Source organism: Pseudopodoces humilis, chromosome 2, assembly GCF_049639895.1.
Source record: "Pseudopodoces humilis isolate 2021_Gansu_Grassland_sample_001 chromosome 2, ASM4963989v1, whole genome shotgun sequence".
In the NCBI taxonomy this organism is placed as follows: domain Eukaryota; kingdom Metazoa; phylum Chordata; class Aves; order Passeriformes; family Paridae; genus Pseudopodoces; species Pseudopodoces humilis.
In genome coordinates, this window is record NC_142201.1 from 58,833,237 (window position 1) to 58,860,809 (window position 27,573).

A 27,573-nucleotide genomic window follows, 5' to 3' on the forward strand; every position below is an offset into this window, starting at 1 on the left:
AAGCATTGTCTTGCTTTAGCAAACCACTTGTGCAATATTTTAGCCAAACCGTCTGGAAGAGGCTGAGAAGGGAGTGCAGGGTCTCATGGAGGGGACTTGCAGGTGCCAGTGGGTGAGATTTAACTTGTGCTAAGTGACTGTGTATCTGCCTGTCTCTCCTGAGACACCCCTTAGGAGCTGCACTAAACGGGAAGGATGATTGAAAGAAGATAAAGGCTAATGGGCTGTGAGCTGCTTTTCAGCAAACACTGGGATCTTTCAGCTGTTTTGTAAATCATTCAGATGCATTTATGGAAATGTTTTGCTTATATTTTGTGATCCCAAGTATTGGATTAACACTCTAAGATGCTTTGTCACTATCTAGTTCTGAGTGATCTATCTGTGATATGCATGAGGATAAAAACTCTCAGTTGATGAAACAGAGGAGAAAGGACACTGTGTTTTCATTGCTTTATAAACTCCTTAATTACTTCAGAGCTTTAATACCACGTGATCAAAGCTTTAACAAAATAATTCCTACTTCTCTGCATGCAGTGCACAAGCAGCATCAATGCTGGCCCATGTTTGGGTATGGATGCTGCAGTTCAGGGCTTGGCTCCTGAATACTGGAGTGTGGGGCTTCTGCTGTGTTAATCCAGATTTTGTGTGTTTTAAGACTGTCTGCTTCCAACCTATCCTTCCTGCAAAAGACCAGACCCCACAGGCTCCTTGATCTTACAGTACTATTTGCAGCAGAGAGAGGAGTGATTTGAGAGGATGATGATATTTTTTTTTCTGAGCTGGTGCTAAAGGAGAGTTTTGAGGTGTTAGAGGGAAATCTGCTGTTTTGTGGGCATGGATACCTTTTTGAGTGCAATGGCAATTGAGGTGACTTAAAAATGCAAGAATGAGAAAGAATAAGGCAACTTTAAAATTTTTTTCAGTGGCACTTACAGTGACTGCCCCCACTTCACTGCTCCATCAGTCCATGCCTGTTCAGTGCTCAGCTACAACCTTTGCAGCAAATTTTTGAAATCACAACAGGAGCAGGAAACAATCTCTGTCCTCTTCAAACAAGACAATAACAGCAGAGGAGAAGTCAGTGATGACACGGGGAGCAGCTGCAGTGTGGCATACCCTTGTGTTCCAGGTCAGCATGGCCCTGGGCGAGCATGGGCTCCACCGTTTCCTCTTCCTAATATGATTGCTGCCCTCAGATATGAAGGTGACAGCCAGTTTAGAACATCTCCTCACTAGGGGCTGGCTTGCCAGTCTGTGCCTGCCTGCACAGCTCTTGTCCCATGAAATCTGTGCTTAAAGGTAAATATGGTCCTTTTCCAGGGCCTCAATTACAAATGTATTGATGAACTGAGGTCCCTTTTCCTCTCACATCTTGCTTGTTCTCTGGGAACTGAGCCACATTGAAAGTGGGTCATGTCAGAAAACTGAGGGAGTGAGGAGGACTATGACAGCTGTATCACTACTCTGATTTTGCTGTTTTGGTCACAGTATATGACTCCTATATGACTTTCTAAAGGGATACAGTGAGGTACTCAGTACAGCAGAGAAGGAGGACAGTTTCAGTGTTCCCTGTTTGCCCTCCTGAAGAAGGCAGCCAAGGGAACTAGAGACAGTAGGGAGTAGTGGAGACGTGCAGAGTGATTTCAGATGATTCTGAAAAAATATGGTCATTTTGGTGCATCAAAATTCTGCCACACTTTCTGCTGCTGAATGCAGCACTCAAGGGGAGCATCCTTGCTTCTAACAAATACATTTCTTTAAAAACCTCCAACTTATTTATAATTATAAACTTGGAAACCGAAGTGGTGACCTTACACATGCCAAACCAATCCAAGCTGAAATGCAGATGTTGGTGCAGATGGCATGGGCCATGATTTAGTCATGACGACAGCAAAAATATGTGGGACACCATTCTTTACATCACCCTTCAGTATAACACATTTTCCTAACCATGAATGTTATTTGTGGATTTTTTCCAGACCACAGTCTGCATATAATATTGTCATCTCACTCAGCCTGGCCAGAATAGTTCATATAAAATATTCATTTAATGATCTGAACTGAAAAGGCTGTTGCTAAGAATGGGCTTTGTATCAAGTTCTGATACAAAAAGATTTTTTTTTCCCTTCATATTTGTGAGATTTGTTTAGTTTATAGGTGCTGAGTGAATATTTCCACCCTCAGTAAGAGGTTCCAGGGACCAATAAATTTTGGCTTGGCTAGAATGAAATTGCATGTGTTTAAAAAGAAAGAAAGCTCCTGCAATTTGTATGCAGGGAACATAGATGTTGTATTCTAGTCCCCATGCCGCTGTTCCATGAGGTTAACAAGCCTCAATGGGAAGTTTATTTGATGCCTGTTGCTGATGAGGAGGCTTAAGCACAAGAGCTGAAGGGCCGAAGCCTGAGGCTCAGCCCTCATGGCTTTGATGTGGTGCCGACTTTGGCAGCTGAGCTCCATCTCTGAGCCTGCCCATCCTCAGCCAGGATGGGTTTGTGCTGCTTGGTGCCCACAGTGGGGTTTGGCCAGGACATGGCAGCACCTCAGTGCTGCTCTGTGAGCCCAGTGTGCCTCCCCTGACCACCCTCTCCCAGCCTGGCACTGGTGTTTTCCGTAGGAGTAATTTTACTGCTATGGCTGTGCCTGGTAGGTGTCTCTGGCTACCTCATCTGCTTTTCTCACCTCCATCCTGATCGTGCCTGCTTTGGTGCTCAAGTCTAGCCAGTTCAGAAAGCTGAGCAGGTTGAAAATGAGGAATTTGTCCTTTTTTCTCCTTTCTGGTCTCTCTCCTTATGTTTCTTTTGGAACTGAGGGAACACTGGTGCCAGATTACACCCAGCTGGAAGGGATCCACAGCCTCAGGCAACCACGGTCTGGGTCTAGTTTCCAGCCCTACCTGGATTTGCACAGCTCAGCCCATCCAAAGAAAAACTGTATGTGATGGATGGAAAAAACAGGGTCAATATCTGAAATTTTAGTTTTTTTTACATTTCCAACTCTCTGTATATTTACTGCAATGAGATTTTTCTTGACTAGGATCACAGCACAAGTGTAGTAGTAGACCTGTGTTCTGATACACAGAATTTTTCTGCATGCAGTCATGCCAGATGTTCAGACTAAGGATGTTGTGAGTAATGTTAAAGTATCTGTTTTTTAAAAATAGATTTTCATTTTCATATGTTTAATTGTCATGTCAAAAAGTGGAGAATAGATGGTCATGAAAATTAAGTTATTCAATTTTTATAATTTTGTCCTTGTCTTTGAAAAATACCTACCATCACCTTCATCCTGGAGAATGTAGAATCTTTTCTGCAATCTTCCCACATACACCTATTTCTCAGAAAATGTAGCTGACTTTAAACATTTTATTCAGTGACAATGCAGTTCACATTAGCATAGCAATCTCAGAAACAAAACCACTTCTGAATTAAGCAATTTGTTACCTGTTTATTTTGGTGGTGTAAAGTCTGTCTCCTAGAAGAGGAAATCCTTCAGCTGAACAGTTTGCCTTGCAAGCTATATTTTTGTAGGAGGATTTGTTTGCTACAAATTGTTGTAAATAATCTCACATGCCTGAGTGAGGCATCACCTGCATTTGCTCTGACTGAAATCTCATCTGCCTGGACTTTCTGGTTTCTTTTATTTTTTTAAAATTTTTGCACCAAGTTAAATAATAATCCTAAAAGACTGTATAGTGTTACTAACTGGCTAGTGGGTATGAACACATTACATATAGAAATAGAATTAGACCAAAATCTGCATTACAAGAGGTAATTAAGATCACTACTGCTGACGTGACTAATTCTATTAAAGCATTAGTGATAGGTCAGGTCCTGCTCCAACTGGCAGCTCTATTCATTCACTGAAACAGGGCCTTTCCATAAAAACTGATGAGTGCAAAAGTGCCTTATTAAACTGTGAGGAGAGATGAAAAATACCTTAACACGCTTTCAGAGGGGATGAGTGACAGACAAAGCTGGTGCCTGCATTGCAATGAGAGCAGCCACTGGTGCTGTTAGCCAGACAAAGCCATGTTACTCTTAAGCATTCCACTAATTAAAAATAAATGCATATTGGGAAGCTCTGCAAATCCCAGGAACATGAAAGAGGAGTGTTTGCTGAATTTTTGAGCAGTGAAATAATACTGCAAATCCTGGTGAGACAGGGAAAAGCACAGTTGCTGCTTTGATTTCCCTGGGGTAGCGATGGGCATTAAAGCAGGTGAGAGATGCGTGGCCTGGGGAAAATTTTGCCCTGAATTTTTGTAATTTAGAGAGACACTGTCAGGTCAAATATGCTCTGCAATGAAATATTATTAAAGCCAAAATCCAAACCCTTCCCTTCTGAGCTGAAAATTTTAAAAAAAAGCTTTACTCACTTCTCACTTTCTCTCCAAATCCACTGCAGTACCTCTTCCCCTCCACTTTTGACAGACCCCACCTGGAGTGCTGCATGCAGCTCTGGGCCCCAGCACAGTAAGGACATGGACCTGTGGGAGTGAGTCCAGAGGACGGACATCAAGATGGTCAGGGGGCTGGAGCATCTCTCCTGTGAAGACAGCCTGAGAGACCTGGGGTTGTTCAGACTGGAGAAGGCTCCAGGGAGGCCTTACAGCACCTTCCAGTACCTAAAGGGGGCTCAGGAGAGCTGCAGAGAGACTTTTTACAAGGGCATGTGGCAACAGAACAAGGGGAAACTGAAAGAGGGCAGGTTTAGAACTTCCACCCACCCTCATGGCCAGACCTGGCCCTGGACATGGCTGTATCCTATAGGCTCAAGGAACAAGAGCTGAAACACAACAGACATCTCCTGAAGCAAAGAATAAAACCAAACACTACAGAAAGGTTAACTGTAAATTATGTAACTGTAATGAAAGGTAACTGTAAATTATTCTTATACATGAAGTATAATTTAGAGACAAAATCAAACAAAAGATTTAAAACTGGATTAACCATAGTTTTTCCCTTAAATAACACTAATTTTTTTATGTTAAAGATAGCAGTATTTTACTGCATGTAAATCTGAGGTGAGAAAGTTTATCCACACAGGTCAGGTAGAAAGTGTACAGTGCATTTGCTAATTAATTACAAGAAAAAGCTTATTTTTATCAGGACTGCTGGCAATAAAGGCAGACTTGCTAAAGGGATTTCCATGTAAACACACACTTAGTAAGAGCCTTATTAATGTATCAATTCTTTATTGCATATCGTATTTCATCATATGTTTACAGGACCAAGATACATTTATTTTGAAGCGCACTTCCCCTTAGTAGCAGCATCTGTGTGTATGTGTGTACAAGTGCATTTGTCCCAACCAGGGATAACCTTCTCCTCCCAATTCCCTTCTCTCCAAACAGGAACTGCATCTTCAATCTCTTTGTTTTCACTTATATAGTTATCATAACAATGCAAACAAGACTTTGAAAAATGTCTTCCATCCCCTCTTGTCATAAAGAGTTTGAAAGCTGACCAGACTTGGAAACATCCTAAACAGGGGACATTTTTGATGCTCTGCTTAAGATTTTTTGCTGCAGGACTGATGAAGTAGAGAATGACCACCATAAGCTTAAAACAGCAATGGTTGTATTTAATGAGAGCAAATTAATCTGCCTCCTCCCTTCCGAAGATACTGCTCAAGGTGCTGCTTGATCAACTGCAGAACTAGGAAAAATATTAAAAGAATTGCAATTCCTCCTTCAGATTTTTATAAGCGCTCTTCCTGAATGTTCTTTTATTCAGTTACTCTCTAATATCAGCAGAGTATCAGTGATGATGCACATCCCCCACACCGGCTTAATTAAATCATACATTCAATTCATCGAGTTTTCCAGTGTTCCCAAAGAACTACAAAATATCTCTTCTTTAGTAGATAAAGAGGAATTATTGCCTCATGGGACAAACACCAGCTGATTGAATCATAGAATAAGTCTTTGCAACTGACTTGGATATTAAATACATTCTAACACAGATATCTTGCTAAAATACTTTTTCATCTTCCTTTATAAAAAAAACCCTTATTTTTTCATGCCTAAACCTCTCTTCCAGTTTCACCTTCAAATGACCCAAGAAAAACAGACCATGAACCTACTCTAGCAAATCACAAGTAATTTTTTTGTCTCCTGATTGAACAGTCACCCCCATGTGCTGTGGCCATCCCAGGGATTCTGTGTAACAGTGAGGTGGTTGCAGCATCACTGGCTGTGCAAAGGAGACGTGGCAGGAATTCCCTCCTTGGAAACGCTGCCTCTTGGGTTCTTAAGAGCATTTTGACCATTTCCCCTTACTTTTCATAGGCAGAACTGACCCAATCTATTTTTGTGCTGCTTTACTTCTAAACATGCACTTTCTCTAGATCTGACAAGTTGCAGCACCGTGCCTGATCAGATAATGAATGTTTATATGTGACAGACAGCGTTTCCAAACTGCTCCATTGTTCCCAGCAGCAGGGTGAAGCCCTGATGCCCATCAAGACAAGAAAGCAACAGGAAAGGAAGGAAGGATTTCCTGCCTGGCAAGAGCAGTGCTGTTTAAATCAGAGATGGAGTTAACCACCCATTCAAACATATGCACACGAAACACTGACACAGATTGCCTGGATCTGTGCCTTGCACAGGATTACCAAATCTCAGTGAACCGTGTTTAATGAAACAGGGTGAGATGATTCCATAGTGCTGGCAACATGGCAGGCAAAGGAATGATCACAGACTGTTCTTTGTTTGTTTGTCCCTCTGGAAAAACATTCATTTCGTTGCCATCCTCTGCCCCCATGCAGCTCTTTGAAATTCCTCAAGAGATTCTGGGGGAAAATTTACTCCTAGCCGTCATGTAGATTATGGCTGCTTGGCTGATTAGAGAAGGGTTTGTATTTTATTAATAATTGTGTTTATCCTCAGCTTTTGGGTTTGTACCTCCAGCAGGAGTAGGTTTCCTCTTTGAGTTCACACCTGGTGCCATCAGTGATGCTTAGGCACTTGACAACATGGTAGATGTGAAGATCTGCTGCAAAATCTGAGGGATCTCTTTGGTATCCATGGCAATAAAAGACCGACCTGCTGGCAGTGTCCTCTGGAGCCTAAGGAGCAGAATGAGGGACAAGACACAATTACCGCCTCAAATTATCTTCCCTACCAGAGGACAGGATTCCTCACATTGCTGTCACCATGCAATTAAAGGTTTGGAAAGCAAGAAAGGGAGAAAACACTGAGGGCAGGTAGGGCATAGAGTTCCTTTCAGCAACACAAACAAGAGTCTTTCCAGAAATTTCTATCCATGTCCTCTTTCTGACATGCCAGAACCCCATTTTGATCAAGGTACCAGTGATCCCATGAGGCATCACCACAACTGGTTTGCTAAGGACAGCTACAGATTTACACTGGAAATGAAGATACTTATCCTAAATTGACTACTATGAACCCACAGCTCTTTCAGTTCAACAAATCAAATGATTCTAACAGTGGTCTTTGCATTTCTTCTTTGACATCACTGCAAATAACATAGAAATGTATTCTTCTGCCAATATTAACCTGACACATTTTTATTCACAGCTTAACCCAAGCTGAAACGTCAAACTAAATGCATGTTACAAACCTCATCTCCCTCATGTCAGTTAGCAGGCTTGAGATTTATTTTTTTCTCTGCTTTTGACATGAGATTTTGCTCGACACTATTCCTCCAATGCTAAGTAAATTCTCACTTTTAAAATTAGTTGTAAAAAAAAGCTGCAACAGAGAATTCCCTTCTTCCCCCACAGAAGTTACAGGAAGGCTTTGTCTAATTCTGCACTTCCACATACATAGAAATGCATTTCAGTGGCAGCATTGTGTGCATTTTCCATACCCAGTGAACTAAGCCATTATAAGATGTCTTACACAGCAGGATATGGTCAAAGATTTTTTTTCCTTTTTTTAATTTCTATCAAAAGTAAAGAGACTTTCTGTAATTGTAATCTTCCAGAATGGAGTCTGTTTTGATGAATAACACAGCTCTGATGTACAGACCTGCAGCCACAACTCACAGTGTCTGTGCAGTTGTATCTTTCAACCCTTTACTGCTTGAGCACCAACTCCCTTTCAGATTTCTCTCACTCTCCTGTAGTTGAGGACTCTAACAGAAAAGACACTTGATAGTTGTGGCTATACCAACTTTTTGCTGCAGGTACTGGTTCTCAGTGGATGTGGAAGCTGGAAGAACACCTGGCACAACATTTTATTTTTTTCCCCCTTGTGCTCAAACATTTTAAAGTGAAATTATGTAGTAGAACTAAACTTAGGCATATTGTCTCAGACATTCCAAAGAATTTACGTCTCTAACGCAAGGGGAGTATCTGAGTCAAATTTTTGGCTGTTTGGAAGACCAATTAAGACCAGCATCTTTTGTTTTAACCTCTTTTCTTAGGCCTACACACACTGGAACCATATACTGGGCAATAACAAATGCACCACATCTCTATTATGATTACATGGTGTCACTACATAAGGGTATAGTGCACATCCTGCAGCAGGAGGATGGAATCAGCTGCTCCCTTTGGATGCACAGGATTATTCTGAACTTGCTGGCTATAAGGGATATCTGCAGGATCCACAAGCCAGTCTCTCCCCTGACTCAACTCAGAAGCTACAGCTTTGTGCCAGTACATTTATAATGATAATGGTAAGAAAAAATGAGTGAAAACTCAGATATGACCCATCAATGTGCACTTGCAGCCAATTGTACAAAATTGTACAAAGCCAATTGTACACTGGCTTTCTTTCATCAAAAGCAGCACAGCCAGCACAGTGAGTGAGGGGATTCTGCCCCTCTACTCCACTCGGGTTGAGACCCCCGCCTGGAGTGCTGTGTACAGCTCTGTGGTCCTCAGCATGGGAAAGATGTGGACATGTTGGAGACAAAAATAGTCAGCAGGATGGAGCACCTCTGCTATGAAGACAGGCTGAGAGAGTTGGGGTTACTCAGCCTGGAGAGGAAAGTCTAGGGAGGTCTTATTGAGGCCTTTCAAAAAATACAGGGGGCTCATAAGGACATGGTGAGAATTTTCACCAGGGCCTGTAATGATAGGATAAGGTGTAGCAGTTTTAAACTGGAAGAGGGTAGATTTAGATTGGAGATATGGAAGAAATTTTTACAATGAGAATGATGATGCACTGGCACAGATCATCCAGAGAAATTGTGTTTGCCATGTCTCTGGAAGTGTTCAAAGTTGAGTTGGATGGGGCTTTGAACAATGTGATCTGGTGAAAGAAGTCCCTGCTCATGGCAGGAGGGTTGGAATAGATGGTATTTAAAGGTCCCTTCCAACTCAAACCATTCTATGACTTTATGACACTTTGACCAACACTGCAGTGGAGAACAACAGCATGGGCAACTCACTGCAATAAATGCATAATTTAGATTTATGCTGAATGAAAGCAAACAGCCATAAACCAAACACGCTTACCTATCTGCCTGGTCTCCCAAGGATCCTATAAATATGGCGAAAGCATTGACTTGAGTGTTGGTGGTCAAGACCTGTGCAAACCTTGACGGCTGAATTCCGTAACGCTCAAGATTTGCATCACTTAAGACGATAACAAAATACTCATCGGCCTCCTCCTTGGCGATTTCCCGAATGGCATGCTCTGTCCCTTCCAAGGTATGGTCTCCACTCATGCAGAACTGAGCGTGGGCATGCATGGTCTGTGTGCACAGCATAACCACATGGAAACACGTTAGATGACTTTAGGAACAAGCATTCATTTCAGCTAGCACAGGAGGGAGTAAATACTCAGTACCTCTGTATTAGGGGATCCATCAGAAATGTTCCAGATACAAAAGAAGATGCAGCTTTTTGTACATAATATGTTGTATTTTAAGACAGGCAGCACTCCTTAAAAACACAGTCAAACAATCAAAACCCACACAGGGACTTAATTAGACTGTGCCTTAGGGAAGGTAAAATACTTTGGTCATAGTTTGAATAAATACATTCCTATGTATTTTAGGAAGAAAACAGGGCTTAGCTTCCTAATGCTATGAACGGCTCCTGCAAGTTCGTCATTTGCACTGGACTTCCAAATCCTAGTAGTGTCTTAGTTATTATCAAATATCTGATTCCTGACAGTGGCAGTCACATTTAAAAATGATAAAACATTTTGTTTGAGTTGTTACAAAGTAAATACACCATATTAATTGAGTAAGCTGTTATCTATGTAGAAGGCCAGGAATTTTAGATGTTACTAAATCAGCTTCTTCTAATCAAAGGAGCTATTTTAAAAATAGTTTTTGAAGGAAGCTCAAATACATGCTTCTAGCCTATCAAGCTGCAAACCTGGTAAATCCTACAATATACTCAATTCTTCTTCATCCTACTACAGAAAAAAAATTTTGGTGAATACACTCACCTTGCCATTGTGATTTAACATGTTTCCAGTTTAGCACTGACACATTTTCCCAATGCTACTGTGATGCATAACTTCTTGAAGGTACCAGACTAAATCACTGACCTGGGATCCCTCTACAGTTTTGAATGAGTCACTTATGCACTAATAGTATCACATGATTTGGACACAGCTATCTATATCACTGCATAATCTTTGGAACTTCCCCTATCCTTTGACAGGTAGTCAAAATGACATGTTTAGGGTGCAGCAGTCCAGAATAAGGCATACCCAGCTTCTACTATTTTGGCACAATTTGTTTACTACCATGTCTCTGAAAGGTCCTGTTTCAATTTTATGCAAATACACAGATTTTTGCTTACTTGTATTTATTTTACCATCCTCATGTTTTGCATTCTGTCAGCTGCCTACAGTTTTATCTCTGCAGTCATAAAATCCTTAATTACCAGCATCACATATCAGTAGGATTTACCTTAAGAATCTCCAATCTTTGCTTATTGTTCTTGGGAACTTTGTCACTCCCAACCAAGGCAATGTTGAAGCCATCTCCTGAATGTCCAACAATGTCGTACTACAAGAAAGAAACATCATCAGTCACCTGTTAGTCACAAATGGCCCTTGGCTCACAATGACATAAGACAGATCAAAGGCAATTTGCAGTTTTCAACAAAAGACCTCAACTGTTCCCTTTTTCTGTTTATGAGCTGCTTAAGGGAACTACTTGCAATTTCTCACTGACACAAAAACATAGGAAAGCATTGCTAAATAATGAAATGAAGGAACAGTTCCTTATTTCCATGGTTTGTTTTTCACATCATCCCACCAACTACAGAGCAGTGATGTGGAGTATCAAGACCTTGCCCTCTCACATTGTCCATGTATTTATTTTAAAGCAGCAATTTTCATTCTCTTGAGTCTGACAAACAAGAAGCACATTGTTTGAGAGTAGCTCCTTATTTGATGAATCTTTTTGGTGACCTCATTCTGCTCTGAAAAAAAAAAAAAATTACAAGTCCCCTTTCTTGAAAATCAGCACTCCTTATTTTTGTGCATAATAGATCAAAGCTACTGCTGAAAGTATGTAGAGGAGCAAATTCCAAGAGCCCCTGTATGTTTTCAAAGGAGATGGTGTGCACATCATTCTCCTGTGAGATGCTGCAAAACTGACATGTAGAACCATAGTAGCTCAAATATCCTGTTGAACAAACAACACAATATTGCAAAGGCCTCTGTTTTATGTGAGAGCTTCCTTGTTGTTACATGAAAACCAAGACGAGCTGAGTTATGGCAAGGTCCTGACCTGCCCTTTGTGTTGTGGATGTGGCAGTCACCCCGGGGAGAAATCATGAGCAGGACAAAAATGGATTTAGAGCTGTCTGCACCAAGCAAGAGAGCACAGTGTAAAGAATCTGAGCCCAGAGAGACCTGAGCTGGCAATTCCTCAGCATGCCTGGATTTTCCCCTGCCTAGCTGGCACAGACCTGCCTTTACATGGGTAAAGGGTTCGCCCTCCCTAATTCCCACACAATAATTTGGTAAAAGGCAGGCCTATTCCTCAAAGTTTTTCTTTCTTTTCTTACCTATTGAAAGACACTTTATTTGGTGTAAGTCAGGTCTGAGAGAGAGGAGAAATGGCAGTCTTTACAGACAAAGCTCTTTTGGTTTCCACATCACAAATTTGCTTATAAATACATAAAAAGAAAGCTAGAGCAGCTGGAACAACACTTTAAAAGGTGACACCTTGCTCTGTAAAAGAACAAACGTGCCACATACTGTAAATTATTTCACCGAGGGTCAGACCATTTTGTGACAGCCCCACATAAACTAGACTTCCTTCCCCTAAGAAATCTTTATATAATCTAGTCCTCACACAATCTCATTTAGTTCTGCTCTGTTTGATTTTCCCATTTCTGCTCTCCTCAGCTCTCACGTGTCTAGTATTTGCTACCCAGCCTCATGTAAAGCTTTCAGTCTGCCACATGCTTTCTCTTCAAAACCTATTTCTTATCACCAATAATGTTTCAGACTCTTTCTTGACGGATATGAACACATGGCAAATGAAAATACACAAATTTTGAGAATAATGCTGAGGTTACATTCAACATACTTCCTAAATAAAACAGGAATATATCCTGTTTAATAAAACCTGAACCACGCACAAGGAATGTGTGCATGAGTATTGTTTTAAAAATTAGAGACTATTTAAATCAGAGGAACTAAATAAAGCAGAGGTTTAATGAAGCAGAAAATATACAACGCTCGTGGTTCTTATGCAATGTCAGAAATGCCCACACATCTTCAGGGCAGGCTCTTAATTATGAAACCTTGCACATCCTCTGTTGAGCAGTTTTGCATTCGGTATCACTTTGAAATCAACAAACTATGTAAAGCAAAATGCTGCCATTCTCCTGTGTAGAAAGGCCTATCCCTTCATAGAAAGCCCCTTCCTGGCTTCATGGATGTCTCCCTCTGGCTGTCTTTGTGTCAGCTCTGCCATACTGAGTTCATGGGAATAGGCCAAACTTTGCTGTTTGGGAATATCCTTGCAGTTCTTGACATACACCAGTAACAGAACAAGCTTTCATTTCAACCAGTCTGAGTTTAAACTCAGTGTGACAGCCTGTGTAAGGGGAATTGCTGCATCTCCTAGATGAAACACTAGATGTTGACCCTACAGTAGGGCCCCTCCACATTCTTGCACCAGGTGGGAACAGACAACTTGGTTACAGGCAAGGTGAGGCTGAAATGATCTGAGCAAAGTATTGCAGGCACGGAAAGGCATCCACCTGAGAACATCATGTCCTGTCTGCTCCCTGCCCAGAGAGCTGCTTAGTATTCTTTGTGTGTGCCCATGCATGCACTCAATATGCATGCTTATCTTTAACAGATGTTATCAGTTTCCTTGTTTCTTTGCTGACAGCTTGCTATTTGTGATTTTAAAATGTGTGGTGAGGCAGCAGGCAAGAAGTAGCTATTTGATTAATCCTGACTGCTGTATTCTGGGTCAAGTAGGGCCTCCTGAAAAACAGAGTGAGGGCTTGCTGTGTGGGGGAAAAGAGGCCCTGTGGTCAACAGCCCTCGTGCACTGGTCCTCATGGCCCTCTGATCCCCCTGGAAGCCAAGACAAGGACCAAAATCTAATGAGTGTGAGCTTGCTTTTGAGAAGCTCAGCTCTCCAAAGTTTGAGGTTGGATGAGTTCACAGCAAGGGAATGTAGCTGCACTGACTTGGATTGACTTAAATCAACATAAAACTGCAGGCTGGGAGACCATCCCTGAGAAGGGGATGGGAGTAGGCTCACAGAAAAGATCTACAGGTGACAGAAGGGAGATATTTGCCCAGTGGAATGTATGGAGTCTGTCAAAATTTAGGAAAACAGATTTTGGGAGAGGAGAAAAACTGGAGCAAAGAAGCTCACTCTGAAATGGAAAAGAATTAAAATCTCTTGCAGTAAATTATTACCGCCCTCTCTTTTATGTTCTAGTAAATGAATTAGTGATTTCATATTATTTTGGTGCACTTATTGTAAAGAAAAGGTGCGGACAGCTCCACAGTCCTGGTCAACTGGGAACCCCAACACATGCAGGTGCATGCAGACTTTGTCAAAACCAGTTTCCTTCCTTTGCAGCAGCTAAAGATGAGCACAGAAGAAGGGCCTGTGAAAAGCAAGGATCAAATCTGATGCTATTTTCCCTATAAATTCCCTAAGGAGGATTTATGTGGACAGAGTTACAAGTGAGAGAAAAGCCATGATACAATCTTACTTGGAACTGGCTTTGGTTTTGTTTTACAAAATTGCAAGCAAAGGCTCTCGGGACAAATCCAGTAGGAAAATACATTTGCTGTAGTGCAGCTTAATTGAAATAATAGATTATTGTGGTACACAGGAGCTTGTTTTCCAATTTTTCCAATTTTTTACACTGAGACAAGGAGTCCTCTATTCAGGGTACACAACATGTAAACATGTAACTTGAAATAGCATCATTTTGTTGCTTTCTTTCCATAGGGAAAGGTTAAAACAATCTCTGTTCCACTGTCACATTTCGCACTGAATGGATGGTTGCTGCTGCCTAAAATGGGTAAAATGGAAGACTTTGTCTTCTGCAGCTGCCATGCCAAAAGGTTTCATTTCTGAAGGCATTTAAAAAGCTGAAAGAAGATGTGTGCTGAATGTAAAAGGCAGTGTGAATTAGACTCTGCTGGAGGGCTAGATCTTTACAAATTCATCTCTTCTTTGGACAAAACTGAACATTCTATTTTTCTGAATTTATTTCAAACCTTTTGTTTATTATTTAAAAGAAACTATTCTGCCAAACATGGACCGTTTCTTCTTTTCCTGAATTAGCAGCATTGCCTCCACAGTAAATTTTACAAACACAGAATGCTAAAAGAGGCATATAAAATCTTCAATTCCTCTTTAATATAGCTATAAATAACAATTCAGGATTTTCCTACCAGTTACATAATATGCTATTTATTGGGTCACAATATTTTTAAGGCTCCATAAAATTGCTGTTGGATAATTTACTGGACATGCCTCCTCAATCTGCCATAATGTGTGCAAATCATGGTAATTGGGGATGATATAAAAACATACAGTTTGTGACAGACATAGTACTACTTCAGAAAAAGAGAATAAATTGCCCTTCTGTGCATTTTCAAACAATTGGCACTTAAAATGGGCTATTCAGAAGATGACCCTCCTGTTTTCCCCTTGACAAGGAATGATTCACTATCTGCACTTATGGGAAATGCAAGTAGGGCAGATGTCCCACATGAGCATAAAAAGCTGAAAAATACCTGCTGCACTTGTCTGACTTTATAAAAGGTAACTTTATTACCTGCTTGGTGCTGTCACATACCCAATACTCACCTCTTCTGTATAAGAAGGCAAGAAGAAACTATTTTCTACCTTCACTCAGTGCTGTTAAGATCATCAGACAGTCAACATCATCCCTGATACCAAGGGGTACCACCCATGGGAAAAGCTCAAGCTGGGTAGGATAAAACAGCCAAGGAAAAGCCAGATCTTCTGATTAATTCACAAATGTATTTAGCAGAGAAGTAAACCAAGCAGCATCAGAAAAGTAATTTTCAAAGTCTACACTGCAGTTAGACAGCTGAAGAGAACTTTACTATGTAAATCCCCTTTGCTCAACAAGCTAGATGATCCCTTTGGTTCAACACCTGTTTTACAAGATACCCCTCAAATTTGCAGCATATGCTGTTGTGAGCCATGCACATAGGGCTACAACAGGAACAGATAACAGAAGGCATATCTGAAGGCCAAAAAAGGCCTTTATTTTTATAAAACCAGGGAAGAAGAGAATAAGAAAAAGGAAGAAAGAAAAAAAATTATAAACTGCAGATTTTTAATTGCACACTACACAGTTGTGTGTTCTTCTTTTTCAAATGGCTCCTCCCTTAGATATGAGAAATGTATGCTATTTTTGCAGACATACCACACCTTCAGCTTTGTCTTGAGAAAAATCAGCAGCATCATGCAAAATGTCAACAGTTGTACAGAATGGAGTCAGAGATACTTAAAAAAAAAAAATCACTGCATTTCCTTCTCTCTGAAGCCTGACCATAGATTTTAAAATCTCAGAACTGAAGAGAGTTTGTAATGATCTTAATTAATTCTCCACAGTGTACTGGCTGCATGTCTAGTTCTACATGTCATTCCTTTACCATGCACTTGAGTGTTCTGGGCTCTCACCTTTAGAGCTGCACTGGAAATAAGGACAAATGGTTATCTGCCATTGTGCTATATCCTTCTCCAGTGTTTTCACTTTCTAAGCCATTTTCCTCAGCTGTGTGAATGTAACATAATTTATTGTTTAAAATAAGAGCATAATGAACAATTGTCCCCTGGTCACCATTTCTGTGTTAGTCAAGATTTTATTGGCTCCTTGATTTTTATCTCCTCCACACTGAGCTGTTCTTACTAAGTGACTTCTTTAGTTATTTAGTCACTCCTTGTACAGTGGCACTTCCACACCCTTTGCAATCTTTGTTACCCTCTTCTTTTTCAGTGCTACAAGAATTTTTGTGAGATGGGTGAGCAAAATTGCACACATTACTCCTAATGTGAATGCACTATGGATGTTTACAGCAACATTCTCATGCATTCTCCTTTCTTCTCTCTTCTTTTGTAATAGTTTAGAACATTCTGTTAGCTTTTTTGACAAGAACCACACAACATAATTACAAGACATCTTTGTTGGACACCAGTCTATAGCTGGGAGTGAGGCCTAACAGAAAGCTGAGACTTTCTCAGTGTGTATTTAAAATCAAAATTCTTTTCTTCCACCTGCCGCACTGTACATCTGAAAGCACTCAACACTACCCACCATTTTATTTCCCAATCATCATTTATGTCCAGGTCCTTCTCCAGCTTCTTACAGCTGGATTTCCATTCTTACTCTCAAATAACTTCACATAATTAGCAACTTCTGTCACCTCAATATTCATCCCCTTTAACAGACCACTTAGAGATATACAGAACAACATAACAGCATGGACTCTGGCACAGATCCCAGCACAGCTACACCACAGACCCACTAAAAAATGACCAGTTTCCTACATTTTTAGCAATATTTTCTTTCTCTTAAGGATTTTCCTTTGATCCCCAAAAGTCTCTGACGAGGGATTTTGTCAATTGCTTTTGGCCAAGGTGCCTTTAGCATCACTATCAACCAACCAACCAACCTTGCTTGTCACACACATATAGATACCTTGCTTGGCTTTTCAAAACCATGTTGACTACACTACAGTTTATGATATTTATCCTTGTGCCCATTACTTTTCTGTGTGGATGATCCTGCATTTTGCCATACAGTGTGTTGCTCAGATATGTCTGATTTACCAAGCTACACAAATCATGCTGTATGATTGCACTGTCACTGTAAATATTTGTCCTTAACTTTTCTATTATCAGTGAGCAGTAGATACATGAACAGCAGAACCAGTAAAGCCCTGATTTCCAATTATTTTTTAAATTACATTGAACTCCCACATGGCTTTTCTAGGCTAAGATAGAAGTTTATGGTTACAGCACTTTCCTCCAACAGGATTAGACTATTTTTATTCTGTTTCCAGGAATGCAGTGACTTTGGGATCAAAACCATGTTTTCAAACCAAAATTTGTTTGAAATTCTGCAGCATGCTGTGTTTAAGAAAGTTTAAGGGCAAGAAAGCATTACTGCCAAAGAAGATGGTAGCACATGTCTTGTTTTCTTAGGAAAAAATATAATGCTTGTCTCCTTTTATAGACTTTTCTCTTGAAAAATATAAGTGTGCATGATTGTACTTCAGAAGACATTCTAAAAGCACATGCTTGATTTTGTACATGAGATTCTGTGGAAGAACAGAAACCTGTAGAATTATGTTGGAGGAACAAGGTGAAGCAGACCTGACTGAGTTGATCTGGACTAAGTTTCTATTAAATTTGCTTAGGAGATTCTACATTTTATTCAGATGTATTTTAATTCTTATGTTTGATATGCTCTTCAACAAAGGTAGTGGATCTGTGGATTCTGTCTGCACATCCGTTAAACACAGGGTATGTCCAGAATTAACTGAAGACTGCCATTCCTGTCTTCTTTATGGTTAAAATAACATGGCATAGACTTTGTTTAGACTTACTGAGACAAAAGGAGTATTACACTTATTTACATTTAATTTTCAGGCTACCATTAAATAACATTTGGAACCTAGTATGTTTCAGTACAAGAAATTATTTCTTGGTTTTAGTTAGCTAGAAGAGAGAAGGGACAAAGAAGTCTGGTCTCTTCCCATGACCAAGTACTGTTGTGTGCACTCTGGGTGGATGGAAGGACGTGGTACCTCTGCATGCCCTGAAGCTCATATTTACTTGTGTTTTGTAGGCTTAAGTGTTTCTTCTCAAAGAAACAGATAAAACCAGAAAAAAACCCCAGCAAATCTCACTAAATCAAAATCTTAGATTGAATACTCCCCTGCTGAAATGTGTAATGTTTCTTACCCTTTCACTAGTATTATTTTTCAGGTTGCTAGAAATAGATTAATGTCCTTATTTCCTTGTGGGAATGAATAATATTCTTTGGCTAGACTGACTGCTGAAACACTTTTTCCACTGCTGCACACAGTCTGTGCAATAACCACAGAGCTCCCAGCCCAGCTGCAATTACCTTGAATTTGTGCTCATAATTCTCAAAAGCTTCCATGACCATGCAGACAGCCTCCATGGAGCGCTCCAGCCGCCCATCCACCCCGTTGAAGCGGTACATGCTGCCGGAAACATCCACCACCAGGCGCAGGCGCTTGGGCTTCTGCTGGGGGCTCCCCGGCTGACAGGGAAACACAACAGAACTAAACCCAGTAGAAATGGGAAAGCCAAACATCAGTAAAGATAAAACATTCCAGAAAGAGAACCCAATACACTTTGGAAATCAAGAAAATTTTATCCAGCAAACATTGTTCAGTTTTGTTGTTGGTGTGTTTTTTTTCAGAAACAAAAACCCAGCTATTTTTCTCTTTCAAACCAGTTCTCTGAGAGATAGCTCATTGCTTTCTCTCACCTTCAATGACTGGAAACAAAATACCTCAAAAAATTCCACGCATGCTTGTCAGGAAAGTACTTTTTCTGTTTCAGTTTTGATTCTTAACATTTTGTTTCAGTAAAGAAACTCTTAAATTTACTCTTCCTGACAAGGTTTATGATGGAAATGCTTTTTCTTCATGTGTTGTACTAACAGGGACTGTATATGATTGTAAAAACTTGTCTGTTGAGGTTAAGAACATTCCAAAAATGTTTGAAATCTTGTTCTGATTAACTACTAGTTCCATCTTCATTCTAATGCTGAAACTATTATTTTTTCCTGAAAACAAATCCCATCTGTTCTAACAATTTTTGGCACAGTACATTCAAGGGAGGTGTTTTATTTAGCATGCAATGAGATGTGTCTGGATTCAAGTATGAAGCTATTAAGGATGATCTGACAAAATAACCAGTCACAATATAAACAAATAGCTAAAGTGTTTCTTTTACCTGGACAGGGTTTCTGTACTTTATTCTTTTAATTATTCTTTCAATAGACTGTGGCATCCCTGTCCTCCCAGGAACAAAAGAAGGCCCATTAAATCCTACATTTATTTTGATTTTTATGCACGCACTTAAAGGTGCCTTTTTTTGCCTAATTGAGTAATTTTTCTAAAGCATTAAAACTATACATTGAGTAAACACATTTTGGAACAAATGATTATTGACGATTCAATAACTTTCCCCTTACTGATCTTTCACACAAGCAGTGCCAAATTTCATAAATCATTCAAAGCAACGTAAGGACCAAACAGCATAAAAAAATAATACCAGGGATTTATCACATGTGGGTAGCTGACATGCAAAAAGATGTTGTACTCAGCCATTTACAAAAATCTTAGTGTACTTAAAACCTGCAATCTGACATTAAGTATTACTGTTAAGTATTATGGACTAGCCCCACTAGTTTTGGTCAGGTTTAGTTGGTCTGATTCAAGTGGTTTCTCTGTTGCTGACTCACTTAGGTCTAACTGTAAAGCCTTCTAAGAGGATTGGCTGAGTTGGGCCATAGGACAGTCAGCTTTATCATATCTTAATTGCTTTTCCTCACCCTTTTTTTTTTCATCATAATTTTTATTCTTGTAAATCCAAGTATCTGTGGAAGTTGAAATTATTTGTATACCATGGAATAAGTAAAATGCATTTGTAAACCACTTTTTTTAAAAAAACTTCCTTGGGGATCAACATATTTGTTAACAAAAATTATGTTAGTGAGAAAATATTTTCCTTTTTTCTGTAAAAGCAAACAAAATAAATGTTTTCTGCAAATTGCCTCCTGGCCATTAAAATACAAAATAAGAATTTAAAAAACTGTTGCATTGGATCAAAATTTAACACTACCTAGATTGGTGTCCTCTCTCTGAGGGTGGCCAACAGGAAATATTCATGCAACACTATATGAAGAGGTACAGAAAACCTTCCATCCTGTGGTTGCCTCTGTGTCAGGCACATCCCAAGCTAGAGATATTTTTCTGAGTTTCTCATCCATATAACCTACTCAAACCCCAAGCATAGACACTATAGAGCCACTATGAAATCAGCAAACTAGTTAAGTTCTTTTCCACCTTTCCCTGGTTCTTGTTGGACACTTACTTGTGGCTCAAGTTCTCCACGTCGTTTATATATGGCTTTTTCTCCTGTCAGCCCATCAATGATTTTGGCATCATCTAGCTCTCCAACAGCTTGGTGTCTCAGCCATTGTCTTTCTTTACCCTTGGCCTACAAAAGAAAAAAAAAAACTTAGTCAGTGATGTGAATGTGTGTTAGACAATTTAAGACCTACTGCACATGACATACACATTAATTTCTTTGTAATGATGTGATAGTTTTGGCATAAGTCAAAGAAATCCAAACACATGTTCACAGCTATCCTGGTCTTCTTCTCTGAAAGAAAATTCAACACTGACAAAGAATATATTCCTCTGTAACTTGGTCTTTTTTCAGTAGTTTCATTTATGAGAGTTTAACTGTGAACTGCAGAAATGTTAACCCTTCCAAATATGCTGAAAATGGCTGTGTGCAAATATGCTGAAAATGTGGCAAGCCTGCTCAGAAATACATACAACTGAAGGGACACACATAACTGACCATTTGTTAGGTGTTTTCAATTTGCACGGAACAAAAAAAAGTCACTGGGTGACATAAAGGTGAAACTAAAGAGTATCCACTTTAGGCAATGGTAAACAGCTGCTTTTCAAACAATATTAACAGTATAAACCAATTATGTATTTTAAAAATCGTGATTCTCAAAAGACAGTCCACTAAACACTTGTTCTAGTTAAAAGGACATTTGTTATCTACAGCCCGACTTGATGAAAATACAATTCATGAACTCAAATATTCATGGAACTCCTGTACACAGAGCATGCAGTTAAGATTGAAGACTCAAGTGTTACAATATTATAAGCAACATGTTTAAGCATATTCTCAAAGGATAGCTTCATCATACATGAGGTAGGATAGATTCATAATACATAAGATCCCTCTAGAGACAACGAAGTCTGTATCTATATGGTGTTTATGGTTTATTTAATTTCTTTAAATTTTCATGTTAAAATTGCTCATCCTAGTAGGAAGCCCAAAAAGGAAAGACAATTTTGAATTTGTATACATATAATGCTTTTGCCCTCTTAGCAAATTGCTGGTAAGCAACTGGAGGAAAATCAAATATCCAGAAGGACACAAACTGCCTTAAACATTGATTTTCAGGAATGAAAATCAATTCCTCTTTGATGAGCAGGAAATCTTACATTAAAAATCCTCAGTAAGGTACAGGCCTAGGATTTGAATGGATGAATCTTTACAGTTTTGTATAGTCTGAACAGGGAGGTAATGACTTCTTCAGGTTCACTGAATCTTTGATTTTGCTTCGAGCAAAATGTATGAGTTTTTTGTTTTGGTGTATAGAGAAGGAGTTCTGGACTACTGACTATTGACTATAATTACTCAAGATTAATAGAATACTTGCCCATGAAAATAAGTGAGCAGAAAGACTACAAAGGCACAGAAAAATGTTTTGATTAACAAAATCAAAGGCTTTACAGATGTTTCCTGATGGGAGACATAAACAATGTTTTCCAAAAAACATGGAAATCACAGACTTTTAGTAAATCACAAAAGGAGAAAGTGGGTAACATTTTTGAGGTTGAGAATTCAGCCAGTTGTGTTCTCTGATACATTTTCATGGATCACAGTGCACCACTACAGTAATTCTTTTCACTGGAAGATGTCAAAGGCATATTAAATTTATAATTTAAAAAATTACAGCTGTGACTTTACATCTCTGAAACGTCAGAGAAAAAGTTGTGTATGTGAAGTTATCACATCTAAATATGTAGCTTGTAATGGTAGAGGATGTATTAAACACTGCCAGTTGCAGTCTGCATTTGTTTCTGGGAAAACATTACACAAATGTTCCATTAGCTGCTGAAATCACAAAACTGCTACTGACAGGCCTCAGGGTTTTTCATATTTCCAGCTCTCCAAGCCATGCTAATTATAGGGCTGCTACTATTTTATTCTTGTTTCTATGACTAGACCATTCCTACATGGTGTAAATCAGACAGTGCCCAGCAGGCTCAGTCACTCAGGCTCAGGTTTGCCCAATTTAAATGTAGGGGCCTAAATGATGCTCAGACATCTCAGACAGGGACAGTTGCCCCTAATTCTCTCTGCAATAATCAATAATGAGAGTAGTACTTTCTGGAAAGCAAGTCACCTAACACTGAAGAAGGTCTTTCTAAGTGACTGACTGACCATAACCTTTTGAATTTGGAGTTCAGACAGACAAGCTTCAGTGGAGAGAAGAAAGAGCCCATCAGTGACAGGATTTCCTGCACTTCTGGCATTGCTACTTCTACAGAAGATAAACAAAATCTCATTATGTTTTGATAACGTTGTTCAAAGAGCTGACAGAGATCAGTGAGTTATAAAAAGCAAAATGAACAATGAAATTACATTCTCAGACTATGTTTATGTATCACTTTCAAGGATCTGCCTATTCCAAAAATCTCTTTCTGCTGCTACTAACTTTTTGCAAGCCATAGACAACTGGACCTGAATCCCAGCCTCTTGATTCTAGGGAGACAAAATTTAATCAAGTGAATATATTTTAAACAAATCCACAAAAATAGCAATAAAAATAAATAATTAAAATAAACAAAATTAATAAAAATAAATAATTAATAATAGTTAAAAAAACCCAACAAAATTAACAATATTGAAGAGAAAATCCAGGAAAATCCAGGAACAACATGGCTTAATTATGTGAACACAGTCTGAAACTAAGCAAACTCAAACATTTTTAAAAAGCCAAACACTATCTCTATTGAAAAGGTAATGTGGGATTTTCACAAAGTTAAAAACACATAGACATCTGGGTGGCAAATTTTACTAGAATGAATTTTGCCATTGGTTTCTTATTTGAGATATGTGGAATGACTAAGTAACTCCTATAATAATTTATCTTCATTTTCCTAGTTCATCTTACCAAAATCTATATAAAAATTCATACAGTTAAATTTTTTTTTTTATTTTCTTTCACCATTGCTCTTATTCTATCCCAAGCTTTTTCAAATTCAGTAATTTGTTTTTTCATCATAATTTAATTTAATTTAATTTAATTTAATTTAATTTAATTTATTTCATCATAAATTACATAAATTTCCTAACTTTGTGGTTAGCTGTTACAGGTCTTGGCAGGAAATTAGCAAAGTCTCATAAAACACTGTGGCTTATAAGACTTTGCCTTGACATTAAAATGACCATTTTTAAAAAAGCAAGGGGACATACCTTCTTATATTAAAATATATTATTTTTTTATTATGATTAACATGATCCCTGAACATAAGAATTTTGGTTCCAAGGGATAGATAATGCAAAGACTTAAAACTGAAGATTCACTTACTGATTTCATACCCAGAGTGTGCTTCCAATAGTGTGTGTACTAAAAACATGGCAAAAAATCCACCTAGATATAAATGTTGTAGACAAAACCCTGAGATTTACATCCGATTTTCTTTTCAACAAAGACCTGTCCTTATAAGCCAAAAGTCTGTGTCCTGAACTGAGACACATATTAAGTGCATGAATCACCTAATCATGCCCAACTTAAGTGTTCATTACAGGAGGAGTTCTCTGAATTGGTACATTCATAATAAAACTAGCTGATGGTTCTCTGTGTATATATGTGATTATAGTAATGTTGTTGTAGCTATAAGGGCTTAAAGGTATAAATAAGGCAAAGAAATATTACCCTTCTGACTTGCAATACCAGGGGATTGGATTTCTTTGTTCAGGAGGAGGCTGTTTATCATACTGAGGGATTTCTTTCTGTATTTCAGTTTTATTGCTTAAGACACAGCACAGGGACTAATAAACTAAAGTATATATACACTAGTGGTTAGTAGCCCTTAACAGAAATATTTATAATCAAATATGTCTTATAACGAGTAAATCACTTTTCCTTTAATTTTCACTGAAGATTAGCAGATGCCTCCTAGAAACAATGCACTTAGCATTTTATTTACCCTGTCTATGAACACTAGTATTAAAAAATCCCAGAGCAACCACCACCAGTTACCAGAAGAAAGGCAAACAGGTCATTTTAGTGAGTTTCCACTTACGAGATTTGGGCTATATTGATTTCTGTTAGCAGGAGTTAAAAACAAACCTGGGAAAAATCCATGTTTTCAGCTGCCTATGTAGTAAAGCTCCTACATGGAGTGCGCGTCTCTTTTAAAATCTATAGCATTTGCACTTCGCAGCTAAAAAATACTCTTTTGGACTGGAGGTAAAGACAAAGACTGGGCTCTACACATCTTCATAAATTCTTTTCATGTGTAGTAGTATTTTCTGTAACAAAACTGCACTCCTGAGTAAGTAATCTTTGTAAGGTGTGGAATGGGAATACTGTAACTCATAGAGATGAGCACTGGGATCCACTTGTAGGCTGTATTTTAAAACAGTAATATGAAACTGCTTTTTCTAACTGATTATAACCTGAACCTGCTTTTAGCCTTCAAAGGTATGACCACCAGATGTTAACAGAATATTAGCAGGACAGTATTTGGGGGCTAATGTAATGACCTCCCTGTGTTCTTTTATCAGAGAATCAAAGATTACCTGCAGATTGTCCAAGATGATGCGGAGCGACTGAACTTGACGTCGGACTGCTCCAGAGAACCTTTCATAAGTTGATGCATCATATTCACTCATCTGAATCTCCTTTAATCTAAAGGAAAGAACAAGGAGCTAAGAACAGTTTAGGAAACAAGCGTATCCTCCATTTACTTATGTAAACTAAAAGTTTATTTACTGTAAGTAAATTTACTTTAAGTGAAATTTAGACTGCAACCAGCACACAGAAGAGATGAATCAGAGAAGTGGCAGCTGCTCCTGTGAATTTTTGATAAGGCAGATGTTCACCAATGTCTACAGGGACTGTATCACATTAAAACTTATTGAAGTTACTAATCTATTACTCTCTCCTAATCTGCTTTAAAGTTTGAGAAGTAAATCAAAGGTTCTGAAAAATGTGATCAAATTTGAAAGGTTTTGTTGTCTCAGGTGCTGCTATCTGTACATAAAAGGATCATGAGTGTCTATTCATTACATCACTGTTGTGAGTATTTTAAACACAGACTGATTCATGTTTCAACACAAAGGTTAAGTAAAGACACACTATAAAATCTGTCCTTGAAGACCTACAAATAGTAACTGTCTCAAATATTTATGTTGGTGCTTCATTAAATGAAGAAACCTTGAAACAACAGGGTTTTAAATGAGCACTAACAAAAATGTGCTCCCTCCATAAAAAATGAGTCATGTACTATCCTGTCCAGAGGCCTGTAACAGAGAGCACACCTGCACCATGAAAACAGATACATGCTTTCTTTATAAGCAAAGATGTGTCCATTTCAAGTTCTGTATCACCTTTTAAACAACATGTCTTAGCAGGTGACATTTACCATTGGAATGTATTTACAGAGATCCAACAGTGAAGAAAAAGTTAGGCGACAGTCAGATATGCTGGGAGTGCTCATCGTTCAGTATTTGTCATGACCCAACATCATGCAGAGAGGCAGAAGTTGTGTACCTGCCCACCCCACCCCTCAGCATGTGGCTAGGTTCACTCCTGAGCTAAAACTTACTGGCCTGTGCCCAGCCCATTTCAAACTAGCACTTCTTAACAGCATAATCTCACTCACAGTGTTGAAAAAGTACTGCGTTTTTAACTGAACTATAAATGGATAGTAAAGTATGTATAGGCTAATTTTATTTCCAATGGCAAGTTTTTATAACACTATCACAAGTTAATTGTCTGGATCATAAAGTATACCTGAGAACTGCTGTTTAGACCAACCCTTTGAAGATAGTATTAAAATCAAACATCAAATCTTTGTTGTCTCTATCATGATGTCTTTTTGTATTTAAAGTTTTGGATGCACATAGTTATTATAGCCAACTCTTATTCACTAGCGGTAGGAAAAAGGAACTTTCAGTGCTGCACATTTAATTTTGTGAATCCTGCCAACAGAGTTTAGTGTCTTCAGATCTACAAAAGAAATATTTTGTTTTGAACAAAAAGAACCTCACACGGCCTTTTACTTTGTTGCATCCTACATCAATCCAAAGTGAAAGGTAATTCAGAAAAATACCATTGAAAATACTGCATCTATCCCAGAGTAGTTGTTAATTTCATTTTTGTCAAATAGGGCAATTTAAAATGTTTGCCAGTAGAAATACTATCTAACCAGGAAAGCATCAATAGCTTTTATACAAAATTTCTCATTTCCCCTGTATAAACAAAGCAGTGAAATCTGCAGTTTCCCTTCCTTTTTTGTCAGCCTGAGGACTCTAACCTCTGTATTCTTACCTGTTAGTTCCCACAGCTATACAAGTGGTACAGAATAATGATTCAATTAAATATGGTTTCATAATAGGCTACATTTGCAGTTGGTACATGCCAGCCCACTTGGGTTTTGCAGGACAGGAAATGTTACCTCATGTACAGATACCCAGATTTTACAGGGCATAGCAGCACTATTCCCACAGTATGCTGCAGTAGCCAGGAATTTCCCCTTTTCTCTGATTTAGTAAATCACCACACAGGCAGTAGAAACTCATCAAAGCACGCCAGGTGTGTATATGGACATATGCACAGACAGATGTACAGTATCCAAGACCATATATACCCATTGTTTCTATTATGAAGCAGCTCAGAAGCAATTTTGAAGAGGGGGGAATGCTTTTTTTAATACAAAATATCAGAGATTGACTTGAGAGATCAGTTGGTGGAAGAAATCTGAATCTCTGTGCACATTCTGGGAAAGGGTTGATCAGTAATCACACATTACACTCATGCTGGGAAGACCTGCTGTTCGTGTTAATCAGCTGCTGAAGCTTAATAGTTCAAACTACAGAATCACAGAATATTCTGAGGTGGAAGTGATCCACAAGGATCCATCAAGTCCAACTCTTAAGTGAATGACCCATACAGGGATCAAATCCACAGTATTATTAGCACAATGCTCTAACCAATATAGATCATTCAAACAGAAACAATGTGCTTGCTGTGGTCCATTTTGAAAGACACTTGTTAAGTCATTAATTCCTAACA

At 38.8% G+C, this 27,573-nt stretch overlaps 1 protein-coding gene across 1 annotated transcript in view; it reads right to left on the bottom strand.

The window, feature by feature from the left end:
- Positions 1 to 5,176: 5,176 nt before the first annotated feature.
- The window catches only part of VWA8 (von Willebrand factor A domain containing 8), a 179,516-nt gene continuing 157,119 nt past the window's right edge, over positions 5,177 to 27,573 (bottom strand). Inside the window, exons 40-45 of the mRNA XM_014250977.2 lie at positions 25,077 to 25,185; positions 20,547 to 20,672; positions 18,544 to 18,702; positions 10,845 to 10,943; positions 9,433 to 9,671; positions 5,177 to 7,071 (exon numbers count right to left, since the gene is read on the bottom strand). Of these exons, the coding sequence (XP_014106452.2) occupies positions 6,963 to 7,071; positions 9,433 to 9,671; positions 10,845 to 10,943; positions 18,544 to 18,702; positions 20,547 to 20,672; positions 25,077 to 25,185 (841 nt within the window). The 3' untranslated portion in view covers positions 5,177 to 6,962. The remainder of the gene's footprint in view (positions 7,072 to 9,432; positions 9,672 to 10,844; positions 10,944 to 18,543; positions 18,703 to 20,546; positions 20,673 to 25,076; positions 25,186 to 27,573) is intronic.